The following is a 20,577-nucleotide window of genomic DNA, read 5'->3' as shown; positions in this document are numbered from 1 at the left end:
CTTTCCTTCTTGATAGGGCCTCTCCTTGGGCCATAGTGGTTATATAAAAATACTCCCCAAACTGTGATATGTGCATGAGGATCCCAATATCCCTCTTAACATAATTGGGATGGAATGGTGCTAGTAAATGCTTTTGAGTCAGTGCAGGGGCTTTGTATTCAGTAAAAGCAAAACAATACCTTATTTTGAATATGCCTCAAAAATGTGAAATAAGTTTACTTATAATACTTGTATCATTTTCCCTTTCATACTCTTATTTCAGACTTATCAATTCAATAAACATTTATCACGTGTCCCACCAGGCATTGTGCTAGGGATTCAAAAAGAGGCAAAAAATAGTCCCTGTCCTCAAGGAGGTATAACAGAGAACAGCCAGTTTCTGACTTCTTTTCCTGTTTTTCTTTAGTTAGCAAAGTATTCACATCCATTCTCCACAGTTGATTGTGTAAAGTACATTATGCTGAATTTTACAGAGGCTATGTTTGTAGCCAACTGGATTATATCTATATCTCTCTATGTGACTTTACTTTGACCCCAAATTACCTGTAATTTCCTTATCAGAAGTGGAAAAGTTGCAAAGAAAGAAAGTAATTCTAGAACAGTGGTTAATGCAACTGAACTGCATGGACTTCCAAAGGGCTTATGGGTATCAGGAAGTCTGAACTTTAGGGAGAAAAAAAAAATCTTGATTTTTTTTTGTAGTCCTATGTATCTTTATTCATTTGAGACCATTATTCTGGGAAAGGGACCATGGGTTTCCCCTGACTGTCAAAGGGTCCATTATATACCCAAAAAGGATCCCTGTTGTAGAGCATCTCATTACAATTTAGTAGTTTCCAAAGAAACTCTAGAAATTCTTGATTTTTATTGTATCATTTGCCCCTAAATTACTAATTAGGGCCTGGGAGGTAAGTCATTTACCTGCCTAATATATGATTATGATTCTGAAGTGTTTTCTGGCATCTCTAGCCTTAGCCTTCTTTGTCAAGTTTATGAGGAATCAGGAAAATGTCATCAAACAGAACACAGAGATAGAATTTGATACTGTAGTCTTGGGAAAAAAGTTTTCTTATACCTTTATGGAAGTGTTGCATTGGGGGTGATACCCTGAACTGGGTCCAGAAGAGAATCCTGCCCACAACAGGGTTCCCAACTCTCCCCACATGCTGTCTCCCCCAGGCTTGTGTTGTGGGGAAAGCTCTGCCCGTTGAAGACCTGGCTCCAAGTCCTAGCCCCAGTACTTGTCACCTCAGGATAATCTCTCTTCTATTCTCTGAACATCAGTCTTTTTATCTGAAAAATTAGAGGAATCTTAGTACAATCTACTTCACTAGTTTCTTCTCAAAAACCCACTCGTTAAAATATAGATAGGAGCCTGTATTAATTTTTATTTCATCTCAGTGCATTACAGAGTCCTTCTTTGGGTTCTTTTTTAAACCAGCTAACATTTTCTTAATCCCTTTCCCTTTGAACATCTTCTAAAACTGAAAAATGTGTCAGAACACACTATCAAGAGATTCCCTATTGGTGCATTATTCTTTGCAGAACATTTCATGGAGCTCTTTCCCTCTCTGTACCTATAATCACTAAAGCTATTTTTCTTCTTCAGCTCTGTACCATTTCTGTGTTAAATCTAATTATTTTGAACGTCTGTATACACACAACACACCATTTCCCACAAATCAGAACCAACATGGGATCCTCTCGTGATATTTGTAAACCAGAGCTGAATATCTTTGCTAGGTAAGCATCTTTTCAGAATTTACTGTGTGCTCAGCTCACAAAATCACCTCTCACTATTGGGAATAATGATATGGACTCTAGTAGGGAGAAGAAATGGAATCAGATCATAGAGCTTGAGGCAGTTAAATACTATAGCAAATGTGACATGTTTGCCAAGATCACTATAGGCCTATGGGCGAGGAAGAGTAAAATTCCTATTTTAAAGATGAGGAAAGAAGCTCAGAGTTAAAATGACTTGTCCAAGAACACAATACATGGAAGAAGCATTTGAACCCTTGTCTTCTGGCTTCAGGTCCAATTCCTTTGCCATTAAATTAGGGTTTTGTACATTTTGTAGTAAGCACATTTTATAACACCTAATGGCATTGTAAAGTGCACTTTTCCTTCTATCTTTACTATTCCATAAGAAAGGTGGTGCAAAGAATATGTTTATTTTAAAGATAGGGAACCTAAGGGCACAGAGAGCTGGATCTCAGCTACTCTGAGCCCCAAAAATCAGAAAGCTGGAAAGGACTTAGGAAGCATGTAATTCTGCCCATACCTAAACTATATTACGCTCCCAACAATTGTCATCCAGCCTCTCTTAGAAACCCTCCAGGTGGGATGACCCACTGCCTCTTGAGGCAGCTCTAACTTTAGGATCATCCTTACATCAAGTAGAAATGTTTCTTTTCAAATTCCCCTTGCTTCTGCTCTCTGGGGTCATTCTATATTTCAGCCTTTCAGATATTTGAAACAGCTCTCCTGGCTACTTTATTCTCCCTCCCCCCTCCAAAGCTAAACCTTCTCAGTTACTTCAGCTTAGGGTCATATTAAATGGAACTAAGCCCCTCCATCATCCTAGTCATCTCCTAGGGATGCTGTTCAGCTTATAAAAATAAAAACAGCAGTTCAGGGAAATCTGATGAGGGCAAAAGACAGTGGTTATCGTTCCTCTATTCTTTGATGTATGGTGACCTCTCGCTCCCAGGCAATGATGTTTTGATTCTGTAAAATCAACCATATCACCGTTCTGACTCAGCTTGCAATTCCCCATATATCATATAGCTTTCTCTCTAATTGTATGACTTTGCTAAATTATGCTTGTAAAATTGGTATTTCTTGTATCCAGGTATAAGGATTTACATTTATTTCAGCTTATTTAATTCATTCTCATGCACTAGCCCTAGAGTTGCAAACTCAGGATCAGATCTATAGTAAAACTTTATTTTAAAATGTAAAAGTTATTCTTAGCTCGAGGACTAGGCAAAAATAGGCAGAGGGCCAGATTTGGCCTGTGGGTCATGCTTTGTCAACTCCTGCTATAGACTGTCAAGATCTCCTGGCTGTCATCCAACTTAGTGTCATCTAAAAATAGGATAGATAACGCCATATATGCCTTTGCTCAAGTCAGTGATAAAAATGGGAAATAAAACCAGCTCAGATCCCTGGTGTATACCTCTAGAGACTAAAATGGCATCAGCCTTTAACTCAGTGGCTTTTGGAAGTCCAGCCATCCAACAGAATCTTCATCCCTCCATATATGTTGCCCTCCAGGCCATATCTATCTACTCTGTGCACAAAAAAAGTACAGGGTACTTTATCAAATGCTTGCCTTAAATATAGGTAAATGTCACCTATTCTTCAGCACTTTCCTCAACTAAGAATCTTGTCACAAAAGGAAAGGAAGCTAGTCGAGCACAACTTCCTCTTTATGATGCCATATACTATAATTCTTTGTAATTTAGTATTTCCAACTCCTGAGTCACTTAACCATTTCTAGTGATCTATTCGAGAATTTTCCCATCTAGTACCCTTTAGAGTGTGGGCTATAAATTTCTTAAATACAGGCAATCAATGTAGAAGGAGGTCTTTAAACATTTAAAGTCCTAAAAGTCTATAGTCTGCTTAAAGAGTTGTACCCCCTAATCTTGCCTGCAATTTTGAAGAGCTTTCAGGGAGTTAAAATATTTGGTCATCTCTCTTAGTCATGCATACACCTCATAACTATCTTCTGAATGTGTTTTCTTTAAAAACAGATTGGGAGCGTTGTCACTTCGTGAACATTTATAAGTAAAACACAACTTTAGCTTTAGTTGATTTTTCTTAATAGCTCAAAGTGACTTTAGACATAATCTATATTTCTCTATTATTTTGAATGAAAATAAGAGTCTTAACACCTCATTATAATTGATAGGATTAGGAATCCTGAATATCAATCTAAAGACTTCTCTCCACTATATTATGGTTTCCTAAATTTTCAGTTTAGTCATTTTAAAAACATTTAAGTGAAAAAATTCAATAATTGTTATCAAAAACATTTCAGTTCTTTATTATGATCTATTAAAGAATACAGTAAAAGATCAAGTCAACCAGAAAGGAGAGAAGTCAATGTCTCCAGCCCACTTAGGCCATGCTCACAACTCCATATCTCCAAAGTACTTTTCCAGTATTTTTGGCCTTTAAGTCTTTTAACACCCTCTGAAAAGCCAAAGCCTTCCAAGTCCCACTGGTCTACCCAGGAAGCCTTATTCATTGTCTCCTTATCAACTGTTATTTGCTTCTTATTAACACTATCTCTGAATGGACCTGTAGTCATTTTTCCTTTTTCTAGCTGGTCTAGCACTACCAACAAATCTCCCAAATTTTATTTCATACCCCTTCAGTGTTGTAGCTAATTTCCTGTCCCATTAACTATCCCTATTCTCATGTTCAAGAATGAATTAGATTCTAAAAGCTGTAATATATAGGAACCCAGGTAAAATGAAGGCATATAACTTCAGCTATCTCCTTGACATCTGCTTTTTCACTCAGAAGGCTTTCTCTCAAGGATTTTCCTTATTCTTAGAGGAATGACTAATCTGTGGCCCCGAAATCTTGAATAATCATAGAATTCTAGAGATGGTAAAGACTTTAGATTTTATCCATTGCCAAATTAAGATTTGGAGCTAGGAAAATATCTAATGCATGAGGAAATAGACCAAGAGAAATGAAGTCAAATTACTTGAACCACAGTGTCACATACAAAGTAAATAATACAACTGATCCAGACCCAGATTTTCTGACTCCAAAACCCACTCCACCACACTGTGAACTTATTTTCATGGTTCACCAAAGACTGTGCCCATGAAAAGTTGCATGTAAGATTTAGCAGCTCATTATTTCCTCTGCTTACTAGTTTAACCTATTGTCTTCTTTCTTTCCCTTCTCCTTTCCCTGTCCTTGCCATTATTGTGGAAATGAAGTATAAAATAGTTATTGAATTAAACTTTGGGTTCCCTGTTATTTTTAAACGAGAATTTTAACTTTTATAACTTAAGAAAAATCTATCAAGTTTTTGCTTTTATCCCCAGTCTTCTAGAACAAAAGTTTACCTACCTCTATTGTATAAGAAGTCAGAAGTTACATTTTTAAAATCTTTTTTATGATAAATTACAATTGAGGTCTGAATACAGATCTATGTCATAGGATCTGTGTGTATAATTATCAGTTATAGATTATATAATCTAAGAAACTGAAATGAATAAATTCATTTGAAGTTCTTCAGGGTATTCATTTCATACATGCATGGGCTGCTTCAATGAACCTTCTTTAATCCATTGCAAATATTTTAATTTTATTTATAATTTTTTTCAAAAACTCTGGGATTTAGCATGTAAAATATAATGGTTTATTGTGGGTGTCCTTTAACATTTCTGGAACATAGGGCCAGAGAGCTGAGTAGAACTTCCATTTTTACAAAAATTTTTATTTTGAACAAATGATTTCATTTGCTTGGAATCTAATAATCGCGAGTTCTAGAGTAAATAGGAATCCTAAATTTAAATCCCTAATTCCTAAAAAAAAAAAAAAAAAAAAAAAAAAGTTGTGTTAATACATTTCTTAAGAGTTTTCTCATGATTACATCAGTTTTGTAATTCATCAAAACTCAATTTTTGAGTATCTGAAATGATCATATTTTTGTATGGATAGCCAATACCACCAAGTCATGATATACTACATACAGATGACCAACCTCCTCTCTTAACCTTCAGTTTTCTGTTTTATCTCCAAATCTAAAAAGTATCTTATCAAAAACCTGTCTTCCTTAAACCTCCTCCCCACTCAACTCCTCTTCTTCTTTCCCTTATATCCTCTTTCCCCCTCTCCTCTCCTTTTCTCCATCTCCCCCCTTCCCTTACTGATCCCCAAATTGAATGTATCCTCCTTGGGGACAGATGTGATTTATTTTTCTCAGAATTTTCATCACTTAGCATTATTTTTTCCACATAAAATAGACACTTAATATATGCCTATTGAATTTAATTGAATATATTCTATAATAAAACATAGTTTCCAACTTGCTAACCTTTGCCCGCAAGGTGTAGTGCCCATTTCAGAAATGTACTTTAGTCATTACCTTTTGATTGATTCTAAACTTAATTTTCCTGAAAGGCTACATATACTTTATTCTACAAAAAGCATGATTTACACATTCTTAATTGTCCTCAAACAGGAAGGATGCCACTTCCTTGCCCGAATTAAAAAGAACAAGGGGAATTATTGATCTGTTAAATCCATGAATATAAATGATGTTAAAAATAAAATACTGGTAAATTCTTATATTAAACACTAGGAAAATAACATAAGTATGAAGGTAATTTAATGAGAATTCCAAAAGCAAGCGAAAGTCTTTAGATAAAACTGTAAAATTACAGTTTTGATAAGAAAGCTGATCACTTATTACTTAGGTACCAGCATTCAAGGTGAATTGGTGCTACAGATTGCCCAGAGATAATTGGAATAGTACTCTGGTCAGAATTTCGGTTATATTTTAGGGATTTCAAATTCTCTTGAATCCTAAGTCTGAAAAACAAAAGAGTCTAAGCCACACAAATTCAGCACTACCTTCAGAACTTTACAGATCAAGAAAATATATTCTGCCTTGCCCTGGAGTTCAGCAATAGTGAAAGTTATAAGGTAGAAATTATAGATTTTAATTTAATGTAAGGAAATATAAATGGTTCATTAGAGATTCGAGCTGTCAGAAAATTAGATGGGCAAGCACTGTGAGATGGCTTTGGTGTTCAAGGGTGATCACTGAGCAAGGCTGGGCTGGCGTTGAAGGTAATCCTCCATTGGCTAGATTGGACTAGAGAGTGTTAATACTCTTGAGGTTCTAGCCTTCTAGTAAGCTTTTTTAAAAGGACTTCATTTTCCCTCTGTGCCATTTGTCTGTCCCCACACCTTCACTATACTCAGGATTCAGGATCAATGTTAAGTGACATTAGCATTATAGTTGACTTAAATTTCAAGCTAGACAAGTTGTTTTCATCTGAGAACTCAGCTACCAAGTAGAGCACTGGGAGAGGAGGGGTTTGTCTCCCCAAAAAAGCAACTTAAAAATGAGCTTGTAGAAAACCTATCAGCTACTAATCTTTATTTCCATAATTCTTTAGAAACACGGATGAGCCTTGAGAGAGATTGGGTATGAAATGAACCCCTGGCAGCTCCAGGTGCTGAGGTTGGGGAGGCCAGGGCAGGTAGAGTTTTGGAATTCTTCCAAAAACTAGGGACTTAGAACTTGTCCACCTCTCTTCCTTACCATGGTAAAGTAGAGGACAAGAGTCCCAAAGAGTCAGCAGTTTCCCTTTGGTGGGAGGTGATAAGCCACATTATGGCATGTTTGGATTTCTTCATAGTCACAAAGTGTTTTCCCATGGGCTAAGGGACAGCTGCTAGTTTGACTTGGCTCCACATTAAGTACTAAATGCATCCCATGATCTCCAAGGGCCTTCAGCAGAGGGGCTCCCTACTTCACTTCCTCAGCAGAATCCTAGAATGTTAGAGCAAAAGGGACCTTAGGGACCACCCGGGGCAGCCCCCTCCTCTTTGTTGATGAGGATGGTAGATTTGAGGCAGCTAGGGACACCAGAGGCTACAGGCCAACAAGAAAACCTGAGTCCAGATGGCACCCCAGATACTCACTAGATGTGTGACCCTGGGCAAGTCACAGCCTCTTTCTACCTCTGTTTCCTCATCTGTAAAATGGGAACTATAGTAGCTCCTACTTCCCAGGGCTGTGGTAAAGATCAAAAGAGGTAGTATTTCTGAAGTATTGCATAAATGGCTAGTTATTATGGTGGTGGTAATTAGTTAAAACTAGGACCCAGAGCGATGAATTCTCAGTTGTCTAAAATCATAGCAGAAGAAGCATTTGAAACCAGGCCCTCTTCTGTTTCAAGTGTCTTCTAGTCCTCAGAGTTACCATCTTTTCCTTGCTAATTCATCCTACATTTTAGACCTCTGTTGAACTTTCTCTTAATTCCCTAAATCCCCCAAAATATCTTTTTCTGTGTCTCTTCTCCTCTTACCCAATCACCACTCCTCCAAGCCTCCTGAAACTCTCTCAGCTTACAGATAGTCTCTGACAAGCATTTTGTTTTGTTTTCAGCTGATGGCACTGAGTCAGCTTTGGGCATCTTTATGTGCATCCATACCTGTGAGCCCCTTCACTTTTGTTTTCCTCTTGTCCAAACAGCCCTGAGGAAGTCTCACAGCCCCATATTAGCCTCATCTCATTTGTGCTCTCCTGGGATCGCTGTGCTTATTGTTCCCCAAAGAGTTGCCTTCCAGGCTCTGATCAGTAAATCATTTAATTTCAGAGAATCGTCACTTAAAGCATGAACACATTGCAGTTGCATTATATTTCAGTTCCTGCTTCCAGTCGGTTTTTATTATTGTTCAGTCTTGTCTGACTTTCTGTGACTATTTGGGATTCTCTTGGCAAAGACATGGTGGGTTTGCAATTTGCTTTTCAAGCTCATTTTACAGATGAGGAAACTGAGGCAAATAGAATTAAATGACTTGCCCAGAGTCACACAGCTAGTAAGTATTTGAGGCCAGTTTTGAACTCATGAAGATTGATTCCAAGCCCAGTGCTTTATCCACTGAACCATCCAGTTCCTAGTCAGGTCAGACATCTCTCCCCCCAAAAAAAATTAATGTTGGGGGGAGGGAGGAGGCAAAGAACACAATTTTCTACATTCTTGCCTTATAATGGTAGAATAACTTTAGAAGAGGTGGAGGGCAACATAGACTTGGGACATTAGAAATGTGTGTGCACAGAAAACTTTTATTTTCTTTATAGATGTGAGAAAATAATAATAAAAAAAAACCTGAATTATTAGCAAGGAGGCAACATGGAATAGTGGATGGAATCAGAAAGATCTGGGTTCATTGTGACCATGGAAAATTATTTTCATTTTCAGAGCCCTAGAATTCTCACTACATTTATATAAGTTACAGATAAGTTGCTGACCTGTATCAGCAAAGGGAGTTTACACAGTAGAAGTCCCCCACATGGATGAAATCACACGTCTGGATCCCCCTGTCCCTCCAACAAAACAAAAGATTCTACAAAATCTAAATCCTAATTATCACTGTTGGGCAGTAACTTGGGACAGTTCCTTTAAATGAGGAATAGGGAATAGAACAAGTCAGTCTTTCTCTGATGTACTCTTAATTAGGATGTCATTCCACCTTATCATACTCAACTGTTCTTGTACCTCTATCCAAACGTCATTAGGCAGTGGCGAAGGAGAAGGAAGAAAGTGTCTTGCTCTTCGGAGGGCATTTCTCATTATAAATCACAGCCTCCACAGTAAGAAAAAGGTTCTTGCTCATAATTCTCCACAGGCGCCCTGTGCTGGGTGCAAAGGATGCAGAGAAGCCCAAAACTGACTTCTTAATCCAGGGGACGCTTAGCATCTAGTTGGGAAGAAGCCCATTAGCAAGGAATGCCACAGGATGTTAGAAAAGGAACTGGGGGGCATTAAGAGGGAGCCTACAGAGGAAGCCTGAGTCATAGCAGTCCGCCTCAGGTGGGCAGCCCTTTAGGGTTTTCAAAGAGATGTACAACTGTTCTTACCACCCTGGGATTTTACAAGTGAGATGGAGGCCCCCAGAGTGGGACTTGCCCGGGGCCATATAGCCACAAAATGTCAGAGACTGGACTCAAACTCAGATCTTCCTGACCCAAGCCCGGGGTTGTCTACCCCATGGCACTCAGTAACTGCCTCCCTAACCAGCCCTTGAATCCCTTCGATCTCTGGAATCAAACCCAAAGTGGGGCATGGAAAGCCCTTCACACAAGGCCCCTTTCCCCCACATTGTCCAGCCATAGGGGCCCCTCCTCCATGGCCTTGCACTTCATATCTACCTTGCTTTCTTCATGACTCATTTCCAAGCCCACCAGCCTCTGGGTACTCTGTATGCATCTTATATGTAAAAGTGAGAGAGAGCTTTTGGAGCTCAGGGCTGGACTTGCCTTTCTTGGTACCTCCAATCCTGGGCTCAGGGTCAGGAATCAAGTCCTCTATACATACTTGACCGAGTCATCCAGGTTGGCAGGGCCTGGAGTGCCAAAGTAAGGCACTGGGGCTTTACCATTGATGCTCTGGAGCAGGTTAGCCAGGGGGAGTTGGGGGGGGGCAGCTAGACTGGAGAAGGGATTACAGTACGCAGGGATGAGCGCTCAAGTTGGACACATAGAAAGGCTAGGGAAGAGAAGGATGACAAGACTCCTTATTCAGTGGAATGGAGGGGTGAGCCCCAGCTTGTTCCTAGCTACCCAGAGGTTGAGGGTCCCAACGTTCCTATCTGATTGTCACTCTCCCCCATCCAATGCCACATAAAGTGTCAGAAGTAATTCCCAGGCTACACTGATTCGCTGAAGAATGGTCAGGCTTCCTGGATGTGGGGATGAGGATCTTCTGCCAACCAGAGATACTGATTATTCACAAACAGGAAAGCCCCCAAGAGAGACTGCTATAATGGAGAGCACCCTAGATTGGGTTGTATTTTCTGGGATAATTCACTTAATTTTTGGCCCTCAGTGACCTCACCTGTAAAAGAGGGATCTATAATTTTGATGGTATGTCGACCTCCCATGAGATGAGCAAACTGAGACTAAAAATGTTAAGTGATCTGCCCAGGGTCCCAAATCCTCAGGGCAGAATTAAACTGGCCCCATGAGGCTCTCTTTCTCCCCTCAGCACTTCCCATTCAGTCCTGCCCAGTCCATTGATGCTCTGGTTTCTCTGGAGCCTCAGAAAAGCTGCTTGCTTTCTATTTCTATTATTGCGTGATTCTAAACGTTTTCCACTGCAGTGTATTTTAATAGACACCAGGGGGAAGCATTTGCCTCTTTTTGATAGGGGTTTTTTAATGAATTTTCAGGTCTGTTGCCCAGGGACAATCAAGTTACACTTACTCAGTCTGACGGACAAGACCTGAAATGGGAGTTACTTTTCTGGGTAGTGTTTTTTTTTTTTTTTCCTTGACTGGCTTTAGAGATGATGCTAGAAGCCTAGTGTAGCAGAGTCGGTAGAGATTTTCTCATTGAACCCCCTCTCTGAAGGTTCAGAAGCCCAGACCAAGGATCAAGGTTATCCTGAAGCATTAGTGTAGCCAGATCTACAGCCTCATGCTGTAAAACATCACTTGTGTGAACATACCCAGAAAGCATTGTTTCTGCTTGGAGGACCTCTCCCACTTACGTCTGTCCCCCTCACTTCTCCTTTCTACTACTTGCTGCTCCTTCAGGACCAGAGACAATTGCTGCCTTGCCAAGAAGCCTCCTTGGATCTTCCTTCCTTCTAAACTCTTAGAGCACTTCTGTTCTCTTACTTCCTACCATGCATTACAGGACTAGTTACACCCCTCATCTTCCTATCAGGCTACAAGATTCTTGAGATTACAGGCCATATCTTACTCTCTATATTTCCAATAATACCTTATAAAGGGCCTTTCACATAGTGGATGGTCAGTGAGTATTTGTCAAATAGCAATGAAAACATCATAGGGTTAGAGCTAATACCAGCTGGTCCGAACTACTCATTGTACAGATGAAGAAAAAGAGGCACAGAGAAAATAAATGACTTGGCCACAGATAGTAGGGAGCAAAGCCAGGTTCTAAAAGAGGCCTTATTTCTACTACCCCCCACCCTGAAGTATTTATAGTATGTTAGAGAAAGCTTTGTGAGTGATTTGTATAACATTTAAGCCGGCAAATTCTTACAAGATACATTTTAGCTATTAGGAGCTCAGACTGGGAATGTAAATCACAAATATAAATCCTGAGATTATCTAGTTAAGGTAGGACAGTCCACAGTGCAATATCTTACACTATAATTTCCACATGTTAAAAAAGAATTGTTTAGCTTTGATATGCTAGTGGGAGAAGTGTTTTGTGAAATGGGTGGTGTCATGTTTGTATCAGCTACTGAGGATGTGCGCCCACCTTTCTTAAAGTTGGTCTGTGGTTCCTTGTGACTCTCAGGTAATGGGTGGTATAGTACTTAGAAACTGTTGACTATCTTAAAACATACTTGCATCTAGTTTGGTCATCTGCTGGGAACCAGAAACATTCATGCCTAGTTTTGTGAACCCACGTCAGAATTGTTGCATAAGAATACAAATTGTTAATTTTGCTATGATATTTAACCCCAGTTTGTGCCAGTTTTCATATATGAAGGGTAGAAATAAATGCCTTCTCCACATTTGTAAAGAGGGAAAGGGAGGGGGTGGGGATGGGGGTAAGAGTGGAGGTTGGGGAGTCATATGAATTAGGTAACAGAGCCAGCCTTTGTGATAACCTTTCAATACAGCGACCCAGAGGTCACTATTACTATGCTCAGGCTTTCCTTTTCCCTTTCTTTAGCTCTTTGCTTCCTGCTGTTGAGATTCACAAAGTCTACATTTTTTTTTAAAGAAAAACCTTTGCATAATTTTCAAATTTTGACTTGAGTAGTCTATAGCAGCTAGTAGGGAAAGAGAAGAAGCTTCCATGGTCTATTCCCATGATGCCCTGTTTTATTCCCCTCCCTCCCCTTTTGTGCTTATAGATACTATTTTGGATGAACATAAAAGGAATGAACTTTTTACAGACAACTTTTGTAAAGTATGTGGCGCAATGCTACAGTTTGAATCCCAAAGGATTTCACATTATGAGGTAAGCTGAAAGCAAAGAGGAATTACAGCCTGAACTGAGTTGGGGTTTTTCTTCTTTCCATGTCCCTGAAAAAGCACAGGAAAGACATTATGAGCCTCAAGGCAAACGCTGAATCATTGGATGGTAGGCTCACAGACGTGATCTGAGCCTTCTGTGGGCAAGGCCACCAAACATAAAGAGAAGTTCAAATGGGGAACCTGAGTTAGGGCACTGACTTTAGACTCAGAGCACTGGGGGGGGGGGGGGGTTGGAAGGAGCCGGCTCAACCCATTCATCTCACATATGAGGAAACTGGGGCCCACAGAGGTCAAGCCCCTCGCCCAGAAGAACCACAGCATGGCAGGGAGGGGCAGAGAGGAAATCCCTCCTGGGCTCATTCCCAGTCTGTGAGTTTTTCTACTGGTTACCTGGGTGTGTACTTGTTTGTGAAGAGTGACGAGGAGCCCACGGGTGAAGGCTCACCCTGGCAGTGTCCACATTGCGCAGCCGCCATCCATTTCTGGTGTTGGGGATTCTATCCACAGCACTGTGGTGGAAACGAGCTGCTTCAGCGACAGTAACTCTACAAAACGTTGTTTCATTCTCCTGTACTCAGGCCAGAGGTTAGCTCAAGCTCATTTTGTCATTGGAGATGTTTTGGTTTGGGGTGTTCAGACTCTGTCCCAGGCACGTCCTGAGAGATGGCAAGTACAAGCAGAAAGGCTGCCCCACCCGCATTCACAGGGAAGAAGACAAGGAACACGAGGTCACTTACAAAGAGGAAGAGTAAGGGAAAGGTAGTGAAGGCTGCCTGGAGAGGAATGGGGCCTGGGCAGGTCTGGTGTCCCTTCACTGGAGGCTTAGGAGCCGCCAGCCAGAGGAAAAGCCACCAGATAGAGGGGACGCGTGGGGGTGAAGTGCAGGGCTTCAGTGAGGCTAGTAGAGGGGGGAACAGTCCCAACCAGCCAGGAGAAACACTGCCAGATTTTCCACTGGTTTAAAAACATAGCCCAGATCCAACCTCAGAAACATTTCCAGGTTGAGTTATTGGGTTCTGTGCTGTCGTGTTGATTCCAGATGGACAAACGAGTCATCCCAAAATGCTGCTGCTAACTTCTCCCATCTGGCACTGGGGCTTTGTTTAATGAAGAGCCAGAGACTGGAAAGCAAGTGGAAGGCTCCCAGCAAACACTGCTCAGATTGAGCATCCTCCCTCACTCCCAGGCCCCGCCCTGCCCAAGGTCAAGGGGCAAGTGGTGCTTTTCCACTGAGTTCTGCCATCTCTTTTTCCAGGGCAAAAAACACGCTCAAAAGGTTAGACTTTATTTCCAAATTCATGGGGAACAAAGTGAAGCCCAAGGGACTGATAAAAGAGGGAAGCTGGATTTTCTGACTCTGCAGGTGAGTGTGCCTTGTTGCTACTGTGAAGTTAAAACAGACTCCGAGTTGTTGAATCTTTATAATTGAGACTGCGCTTGATTTCAGACGGATGGGAGTGGAGTGGTGGACAAAAACAAATTTTGTGATCTCTGCAACATGATTTTTAGTTCCCCAGTTGTTGCTCAGTCTCACTATTTGGGGAAAGTTCATGCCAAAAAGTTGAAGCAGTTAATGGGAGAACATGCTCAGACGTCTCCACCAAGTTCTCAGCCAGACAAGGGTAAGGTTCCATTCACCTCCTTATCCTCCATTCTCCCTGTGCTGCTCACACTTTTTTTTTTCAGTCTGTCCTCTATCTTTAGTTCTAGACTCATAATGTCCTATAAGAGTTAGGTGTCCTACCCTTAGTCTCCCAAGTTGAACAAGTTCCCTCTGGGAAAGTGGCTCTTTGAAGGGACTCATTGCTGCTCTCCTAATTCTTTACTTTTTCTGTGTCCCTAACATTGAATTGGAGAATATGATTGTCCATTGGACTTGACCTCCTTTTTCATCTTAGGCCTCTCATCTAAAGCCAAATAAAAATGGGAGAATTAGCTCTTCTCCACCTGAACATTGTCTGACAACAGGCTATGTACTCACTATGCCTCCTTTCTCCCTGCTTCTACTTAAACAGAATCAAATAATAAATCATAAGGGCAGCTGGATGGCACAGTGAACCTGAGTTCAAATCTGGCCTTAGACACTTAACATTTCCTAAGTGTGTGACCCTGGGCAAGTCACTTAACCCCAGTTGCCTTAGCCAAAAAAAAAAAAAAAAAAAAAAAAGTCATAAATCATGGCCCAAATGACTGTTAATTTCTCCCTTCTCTATTAATCTCAGTTCTTTTCTCTACCTTTCTTTATATCATACTTAATATTTATCTTATATAAATTATATAAAATTACATAAATTATATTATGGCCGTAGCATATCCTAGGTAAATTTCCTTTTACTCAGCTAACAGCAAATTATATATCCCTATTTCCCTGTAAAGATCCAAAAAGGTATGTTATTATGAATACGAAATAATTATTGAGCATCTATTGAGAAGCATAAAACAAGATCCCTGCCCTGGGTAGATTGACTGTCTAGTTGAGGAGAACAGACTATATAAAGTGTACTTTGAGAGCTGGTCCAAGATAGCCTAAAATGAGGACATCTATTCTGGAATTGAATAGAAATCTGGAAAATTCACCCAAATCTGGGAAATCCAACCCGGGTTTTGAAATGGAAGAGAATCGGAGGCTTGTATCCTGTTATAAAGATTGTAATTTGGCACTTCTATAGCAAGTAATTCACCACTCTTACTGATTGTCCTACTTTGGAGAAGAGAATTCATTTCCCAGTGTAGTGTATACACTAATGTAGTATACTCCCATTTTTTGTCAGGTCATTATCATATCAGTGTTACATGTTGAAACCTATGCCATGAGAAGCCTTGCTTAGCATCAGGATGATATCAGAGTACTGAATATTATATCAGTCTCCCAAAATATATTGTACACAGATATGATTCATTTTTCTCTGTAAATTATACTTAAAATAGATTTTTTTTATCACTGTCAGTTTTAGCAGTCATGAGCTAGAAGACCAATTCTCTAAATACGTTGCAGGCTAAGCCAGAGATGACCTGACTCATAATGTCCTATAAGAGTTGGGTGTCCTACCCTTAGTCTCCCAAGTTGAACAAGCCATCCTCAGTGGAGCAGGTGGGGAAAGAACTTTGAAGTAACAGGGTTAAGAATATATAGTTGGGTGATATTTCGCCCCAAAGTAACTAGAGAATGAGCCAAGCTGGAATTAGTGGCATTAACAGATTCTTCCAGACAGACCCTGGCTTCTTGGCAAGGCTGCTCCGTCCATTAAGAGGAAGCCGAGAAGAATGTGTCTCCATAGTCAGGTCTACTATGGCCCATTTTGCCTTGCTGAGCATTGTGCTCTCTGACTCTTGTATGCCAAGATTTTGGAAGCCTTTCTATATGGAAAAACATGGTGACCAAGCTTGGACACACACACACACATACACACACACACACACATACATGAATAAACATGTGCATTTACTCTTAACTAGCAGACACACTAATGATAGGTTTTTTAAGAGTTTCCTTGATGTGCTAATTGTGTTACACAAACAAATGTTTATCACCTGTACTAAAATAGATTTTTATATTAAAACTGTATTCTGTTTTCTGTAGATATTTCTAGACATTCAGAGTCTGTTCTTCTTTCAGCAGGTCTGCCCGTTGCTAGTTGTGCCGGGCCAGAGCCACAGCAGCCCGCTTCCGACAGAGCCGCCCCAGAAGCGGCAATGGAAGATACCCCTCCGGCCGGTGCTGGCCCCACTTTGGATCTGAACAACCCAGACAGATACTGTGAGCTCTGCTGTGCCTTCTTTAATAGCCCGTTCATGGCCCAGCAGCACTATGTGGGCAAGAAGCACAAGCGGAGCGAGACTCGGAAGAAGATCCTGGAAGAGATTGGGCAGAAGACCCTTCCTGCCGAGTCTACGAGCAGTGGTGAGTAGCAGGCTCTCCTCAGAGCTGGGCTGCAGCAAATGCACGCCCTTCTGCCCCTCCAGTAGTCTGAAGTTCTGCACAGAGAACAATGAGGTAGTGCACTGGAAAAGGCATCGTGTTTGGAGCCAGAGGTCCTGGGTTCACATCTAGCTTCTGGGGCACCTGGGGCAAGGCATTTATTTCTCTGGGGCTTGAGCATCCTCACTTGTAAAAGGAGAGGGATGGAGACTTTGAAGGTGCCTCTCAACTCTAAATCCCTGACCCTACTCTATGTCCACCACTATGTCCAGGCTTTGGGAGACCAAGGGTAGCTTCTGCCCTCAGGAAACTTGTCGACTGATTATATAGGTCAATTTACAGAAAGGATAATGTGGAGCAAGTGATCACTTGCCAGGTTGGCTTAAAATGTCAAAGGGATTCAGAGAAATGAACACTCTTGATAAGGGGCTGTGGATCTTGGGAACAAAGGCACTAAGGCAAAAGGCCAGAGACAGGAAGAAAGGACTTGTTTTCTCTTCTTACCACCAGTTCTTTTACTCGGCCTGCTCAGTCCTAACAATCATCCAGTGGATCTTCCCTTCCATATTCTTATTCTTATTCACCTTCCCCTCTGGCATTCAGTCAACCAAAATATGTTTGTTGAATACCTCCTGTCTTCCAGGGAGGTGCTTTAGCTAAATGCTAAAGCGGTGGAGTTTTGTAAGTTAAAGTAGAAATTTGGAGATATCACAGAATTTGAGAGTTTTAAAGGGAATTTGTTGACGGCTAGTCCAGCCCATACCTGAAAAGGAGCCCTCCCTGCAGCGTGGTCCACGAGGGCTTATACAGTTTTCTGCTTAAAGATCTCCACTGAAGGGGAGGCCCTGGCCTCATGGAGGCCGCTCATCTCATCCCTGGTTTAGTAGGAAGTTCTTCCTCATGTCAAGTCTAAATTTTCAAGTCTAAATGAGCAGTTTCTACCCATTGTTCTAGGGCCAATTTCCTCCATCTCCCTTTCACATGATGGTCTTTCAGATAATTCTTCTTTTCTCCAAGATACACATGCCCAATTCGCTTAGTCCCTCTTCATTTGGCATGAGCTCAAGACCTTTCCCCATCCCCCCTTTGCCCTCTGAATCCTCTCCAGCTTATCTGTATCTTTTCTAATCCCTGGCTCCAGAAGCAGACACAGTACAACAGGTATGCTCTGACAAGGTAGATGTAGTGGGATGATCACCACCTTCTTTAAAGCATGACTCTCTTGGGCAGCCTAAGACCACCTTAGCTTTGGGAGCTATCATACAGCATGCTGCACTCATCTTACCTTTGCTCTATATGAAAGCCCAGATCTTCTTTTTCACATTAACTACCACCTGTTTCTCCCCCATCTTACTCCCGGGACATTGTCAAGTGTATGAGTTTACATTTATCTGTATTCAGTTTCACCTTAGGAGATTCTACCCGATGGTCTGTTCCTTTAGGATATTTTTGTATGCTATTGCTGTTGTTTGTTATGTTAGTTATCCCTCCCAACTTTTGTGTCATCTGCAGATTTAATAAGCATAAAATTTATGCCTTTAATCCAAGTCACTGATAAAAATGTTGAAGAACATATCTCTGGAGCACTTCATCAAAAACTTCTGACACATTGAACTGTCACCAAACCACTACCATCTTTGACCATTTATCCAGTTCCATATCTATTTAACTGAACTAAGCCACATGTCTCCCAGGAACTGAAGCTCGCTCTCTTTTGTTGACACAAACTGTTCTTTTACCTTTTTTTAAAAAAATTGCCAGTCACCATTCCTGTGATATTCCTCCCCTATTCTCCATGATCTAGACTTGACAACCATGTTCTCAAGTTCTTTCCATTTCAGAAATGGGATTCATCTGGACTAGATGCTCACATTCATCAAGGACAGCCCCTGCTTCCTTATTATCTATCTAGGTACTTTATTTCAATGCAGATACACATTGGTGGTCTGAGTTCAAATAAGTGGGTTTTTTGTTCCTTCCTGTAAAATGTGGGAACTCTAACAGTTGAATTTCTTGCCAGATCTTCTTCAAATCCTCTACCGTGTTTTAGTTTCACATAAAGCGGTCCTCCAACAAGGTAAATACAAATGCAGATCTGCTGACCATATGGCTGCTCTTCTGCGTTACAGTCTTGCCTAAGGTGCCCCAAATCTCAGGTTGCACAGTTGAGTCTCACTCGATCTGAAATTGTAAAACTCAGTAAGCTGGACTAGGCTGGAGGTCTGAACTGAAGGGAACAGTTCTTCTTTCTGAGGTCTTCATTCACCTGCTTTAGAAGGACAGGATAGCCCATGTCTGTTAGAATAAAGCTGTTGATCAAGTTCCTTAAACTATCAGTTTGCTTCTGAAGAGGTCAATATTGACATATAGACTATGAATGTGTTCTGAAACACTGAAGCACCACAAAGACAAGACTCAAAGAATGAAATAGTAGTATATTTTTCATTGTGTTTTAAAGCCTATTTTGAAATTTTCTTCTATACAAGCACACAATAAATCTCCTTCCCCAAAATTTGCCAGCATATTGAAGACATTTTAAAATATGCAAAATGCCTTGAATTTTGCAAACTGCCCCCCTACAGATAGCCATCATAAGCATGATTTTAACTAATTGGTTTTTGCTCAACTTGGAATTCAAATTGAATTTTGAAAAGTGTAATTCAAGTATTCCAATAATACCAGCAGCCTCATTCAAACATATACTAATTAATCCAAGCAGCTACTGTACTCCAGCCTTACCGAAATGATGCTGTAGGGACAATCTTTTAAATTAAATCCAAACAAATGGTCTTTTTGTTTTGCTTGGGCTGAGCTACCCCAAACACTAAGCAGCCCACACTATCTACATTTGTTTATTCCTAGTGAGAATATTTGCAAATCACCAAGGTACTTCCAGCAGTCCCGCAGGGACAGGTAGATTCACCCAAAAGCTCTAAAACTCAACCCAGAGTAAGCCAAAATACAGGACTCAGTCTTTTGGGGATTAGGAACATTTGAACCATGTTTATAGCCCAATTAAATGGAGCCCTTAACGAGCAGTATAAACTAGAATAGGAAATTCAAGTATTTTTTTTCATTCATATTCTAATAAAAATGCTCTCAAAGGAACTCCAAAAACTATGTTCACAGTAATTTGTCCTTCAAATTTCTGATTGATGAAATTTAGTCTGTCAAGTAAAACAACTTTTTTCTTTACCTTTTCCTGGGAATCTCTGAAATACCATCTAATAATACCAGACTATTTTAATTATTAGTTTATTAAAGAATTCAGACTTTAGATAGCCTACTCCTTCGAGCTAACAAGTAACATTTGGTAGGTAATCTGTGGTGAGAGCATTTCTCAGACAGAAAAAGGTTTTCATTTTGTCCTTTTTGAACAGTAAGTGCTAGAGTGACTTGTCCTGAAAACCCAAAGAACTAATTTCCCACCCAATCCCACCCAAAAGTTGTGTATTCTGGGAAAAGGAACAGATGCAGTGAAACTCTTACCACCTGCTTTTGCCAACTTGGGTAGTGGTTATGGGTATATCAGCATGTTCAACACCACAAAAGCAGGTTCTTCCTGCCCCAACTTTGTTGCAATAAAGTTCCTATTCAACCCCTCTTTCACTCTCATCAGGACCTAGTTAAGCTATTATGTAATGTCAGTTAGCATTAAATAAATCTTAAATAGGGAGAAGGTTGGGAAGGGGGTGAAAGGTAGAGGAAGGAACAATGGAAGCATGATTTCCTCCCCAGAAAAATGTTGTCTTTTCCAGAAATATCTGTTTTCCCATTCAGCTCACAGAGTTAAAAATGGAAATATTCTGTCTTCAAGCCTGATTCTGGAGTTATCCCAGGCCAGTTGCCCAGCTCATTGTTGTAATTGGGCTCCACAATACCTGTCCTGTCACTTGTCCTGCCTTTTTCTTATCTATCCCAGACTG

The 20,577-nt window shown here is 40.6% G+C and overlaps 1 protein-coding gene across 6 annotated transcripts in view; it reads left to right on the top strand.

Annotated features, from left to right (window-relative positions):
* Positions 1 to 20,577, top strand: part of KRCC1 (lysine rich coiled-coil 1) — a 39,274-nt gene that overhangs the window by 9,490 nt on the left and 9,207 nt on the right. Inside the window, exons 2-5 of one of the 6 annotated variants that reach the window (XM_074285676.1) lie at positions 12,609 to 12,715; positions 13,988 to 14,095; positions 14,180 to 14,354; positions 16,352 to 16,633. In XM_074285676.1, the coding sequence (XP_074141777.1) occupies positions 12,609 to 12,715; positions 13,988 to 14,095; positions 14,180 to 14,354; positions 16,352 to 16,633 (672 nt within the window). Of the gene's footprint in view, positions 1 to 12,608; positions 12,716 to 12,743; positions 14,096 to 14,179; positions 14,355 to 16,348; positions 16,634 to 20,577 lie in introns of those variants that run through there. The other 5 variants (XM_074285675.1, XM_074285677.1, XM_074285679.1 and 2 more) reach the window with 5 other exon arrangements.

The sequence above is a fragment of the Sminthopsis crassicaudata genome, chromosome 2, assembly GCF_048593235.1.
Source record: "Sminthopsis crassicaudata isolate SCR6 chromosome 2, ASM4859323v1, whole genome shotgun sequence".
Lineage (NCBI taxonomy): Eukaryota > Metazoa > Chordata > Mammalia > Dasyuromorphia > Dasyuridae > Sminthopsis > Sminthopsis crassicaudata.
This window is presented reverse-complemented; position numbering and strand designations above follow the sequence as displayed.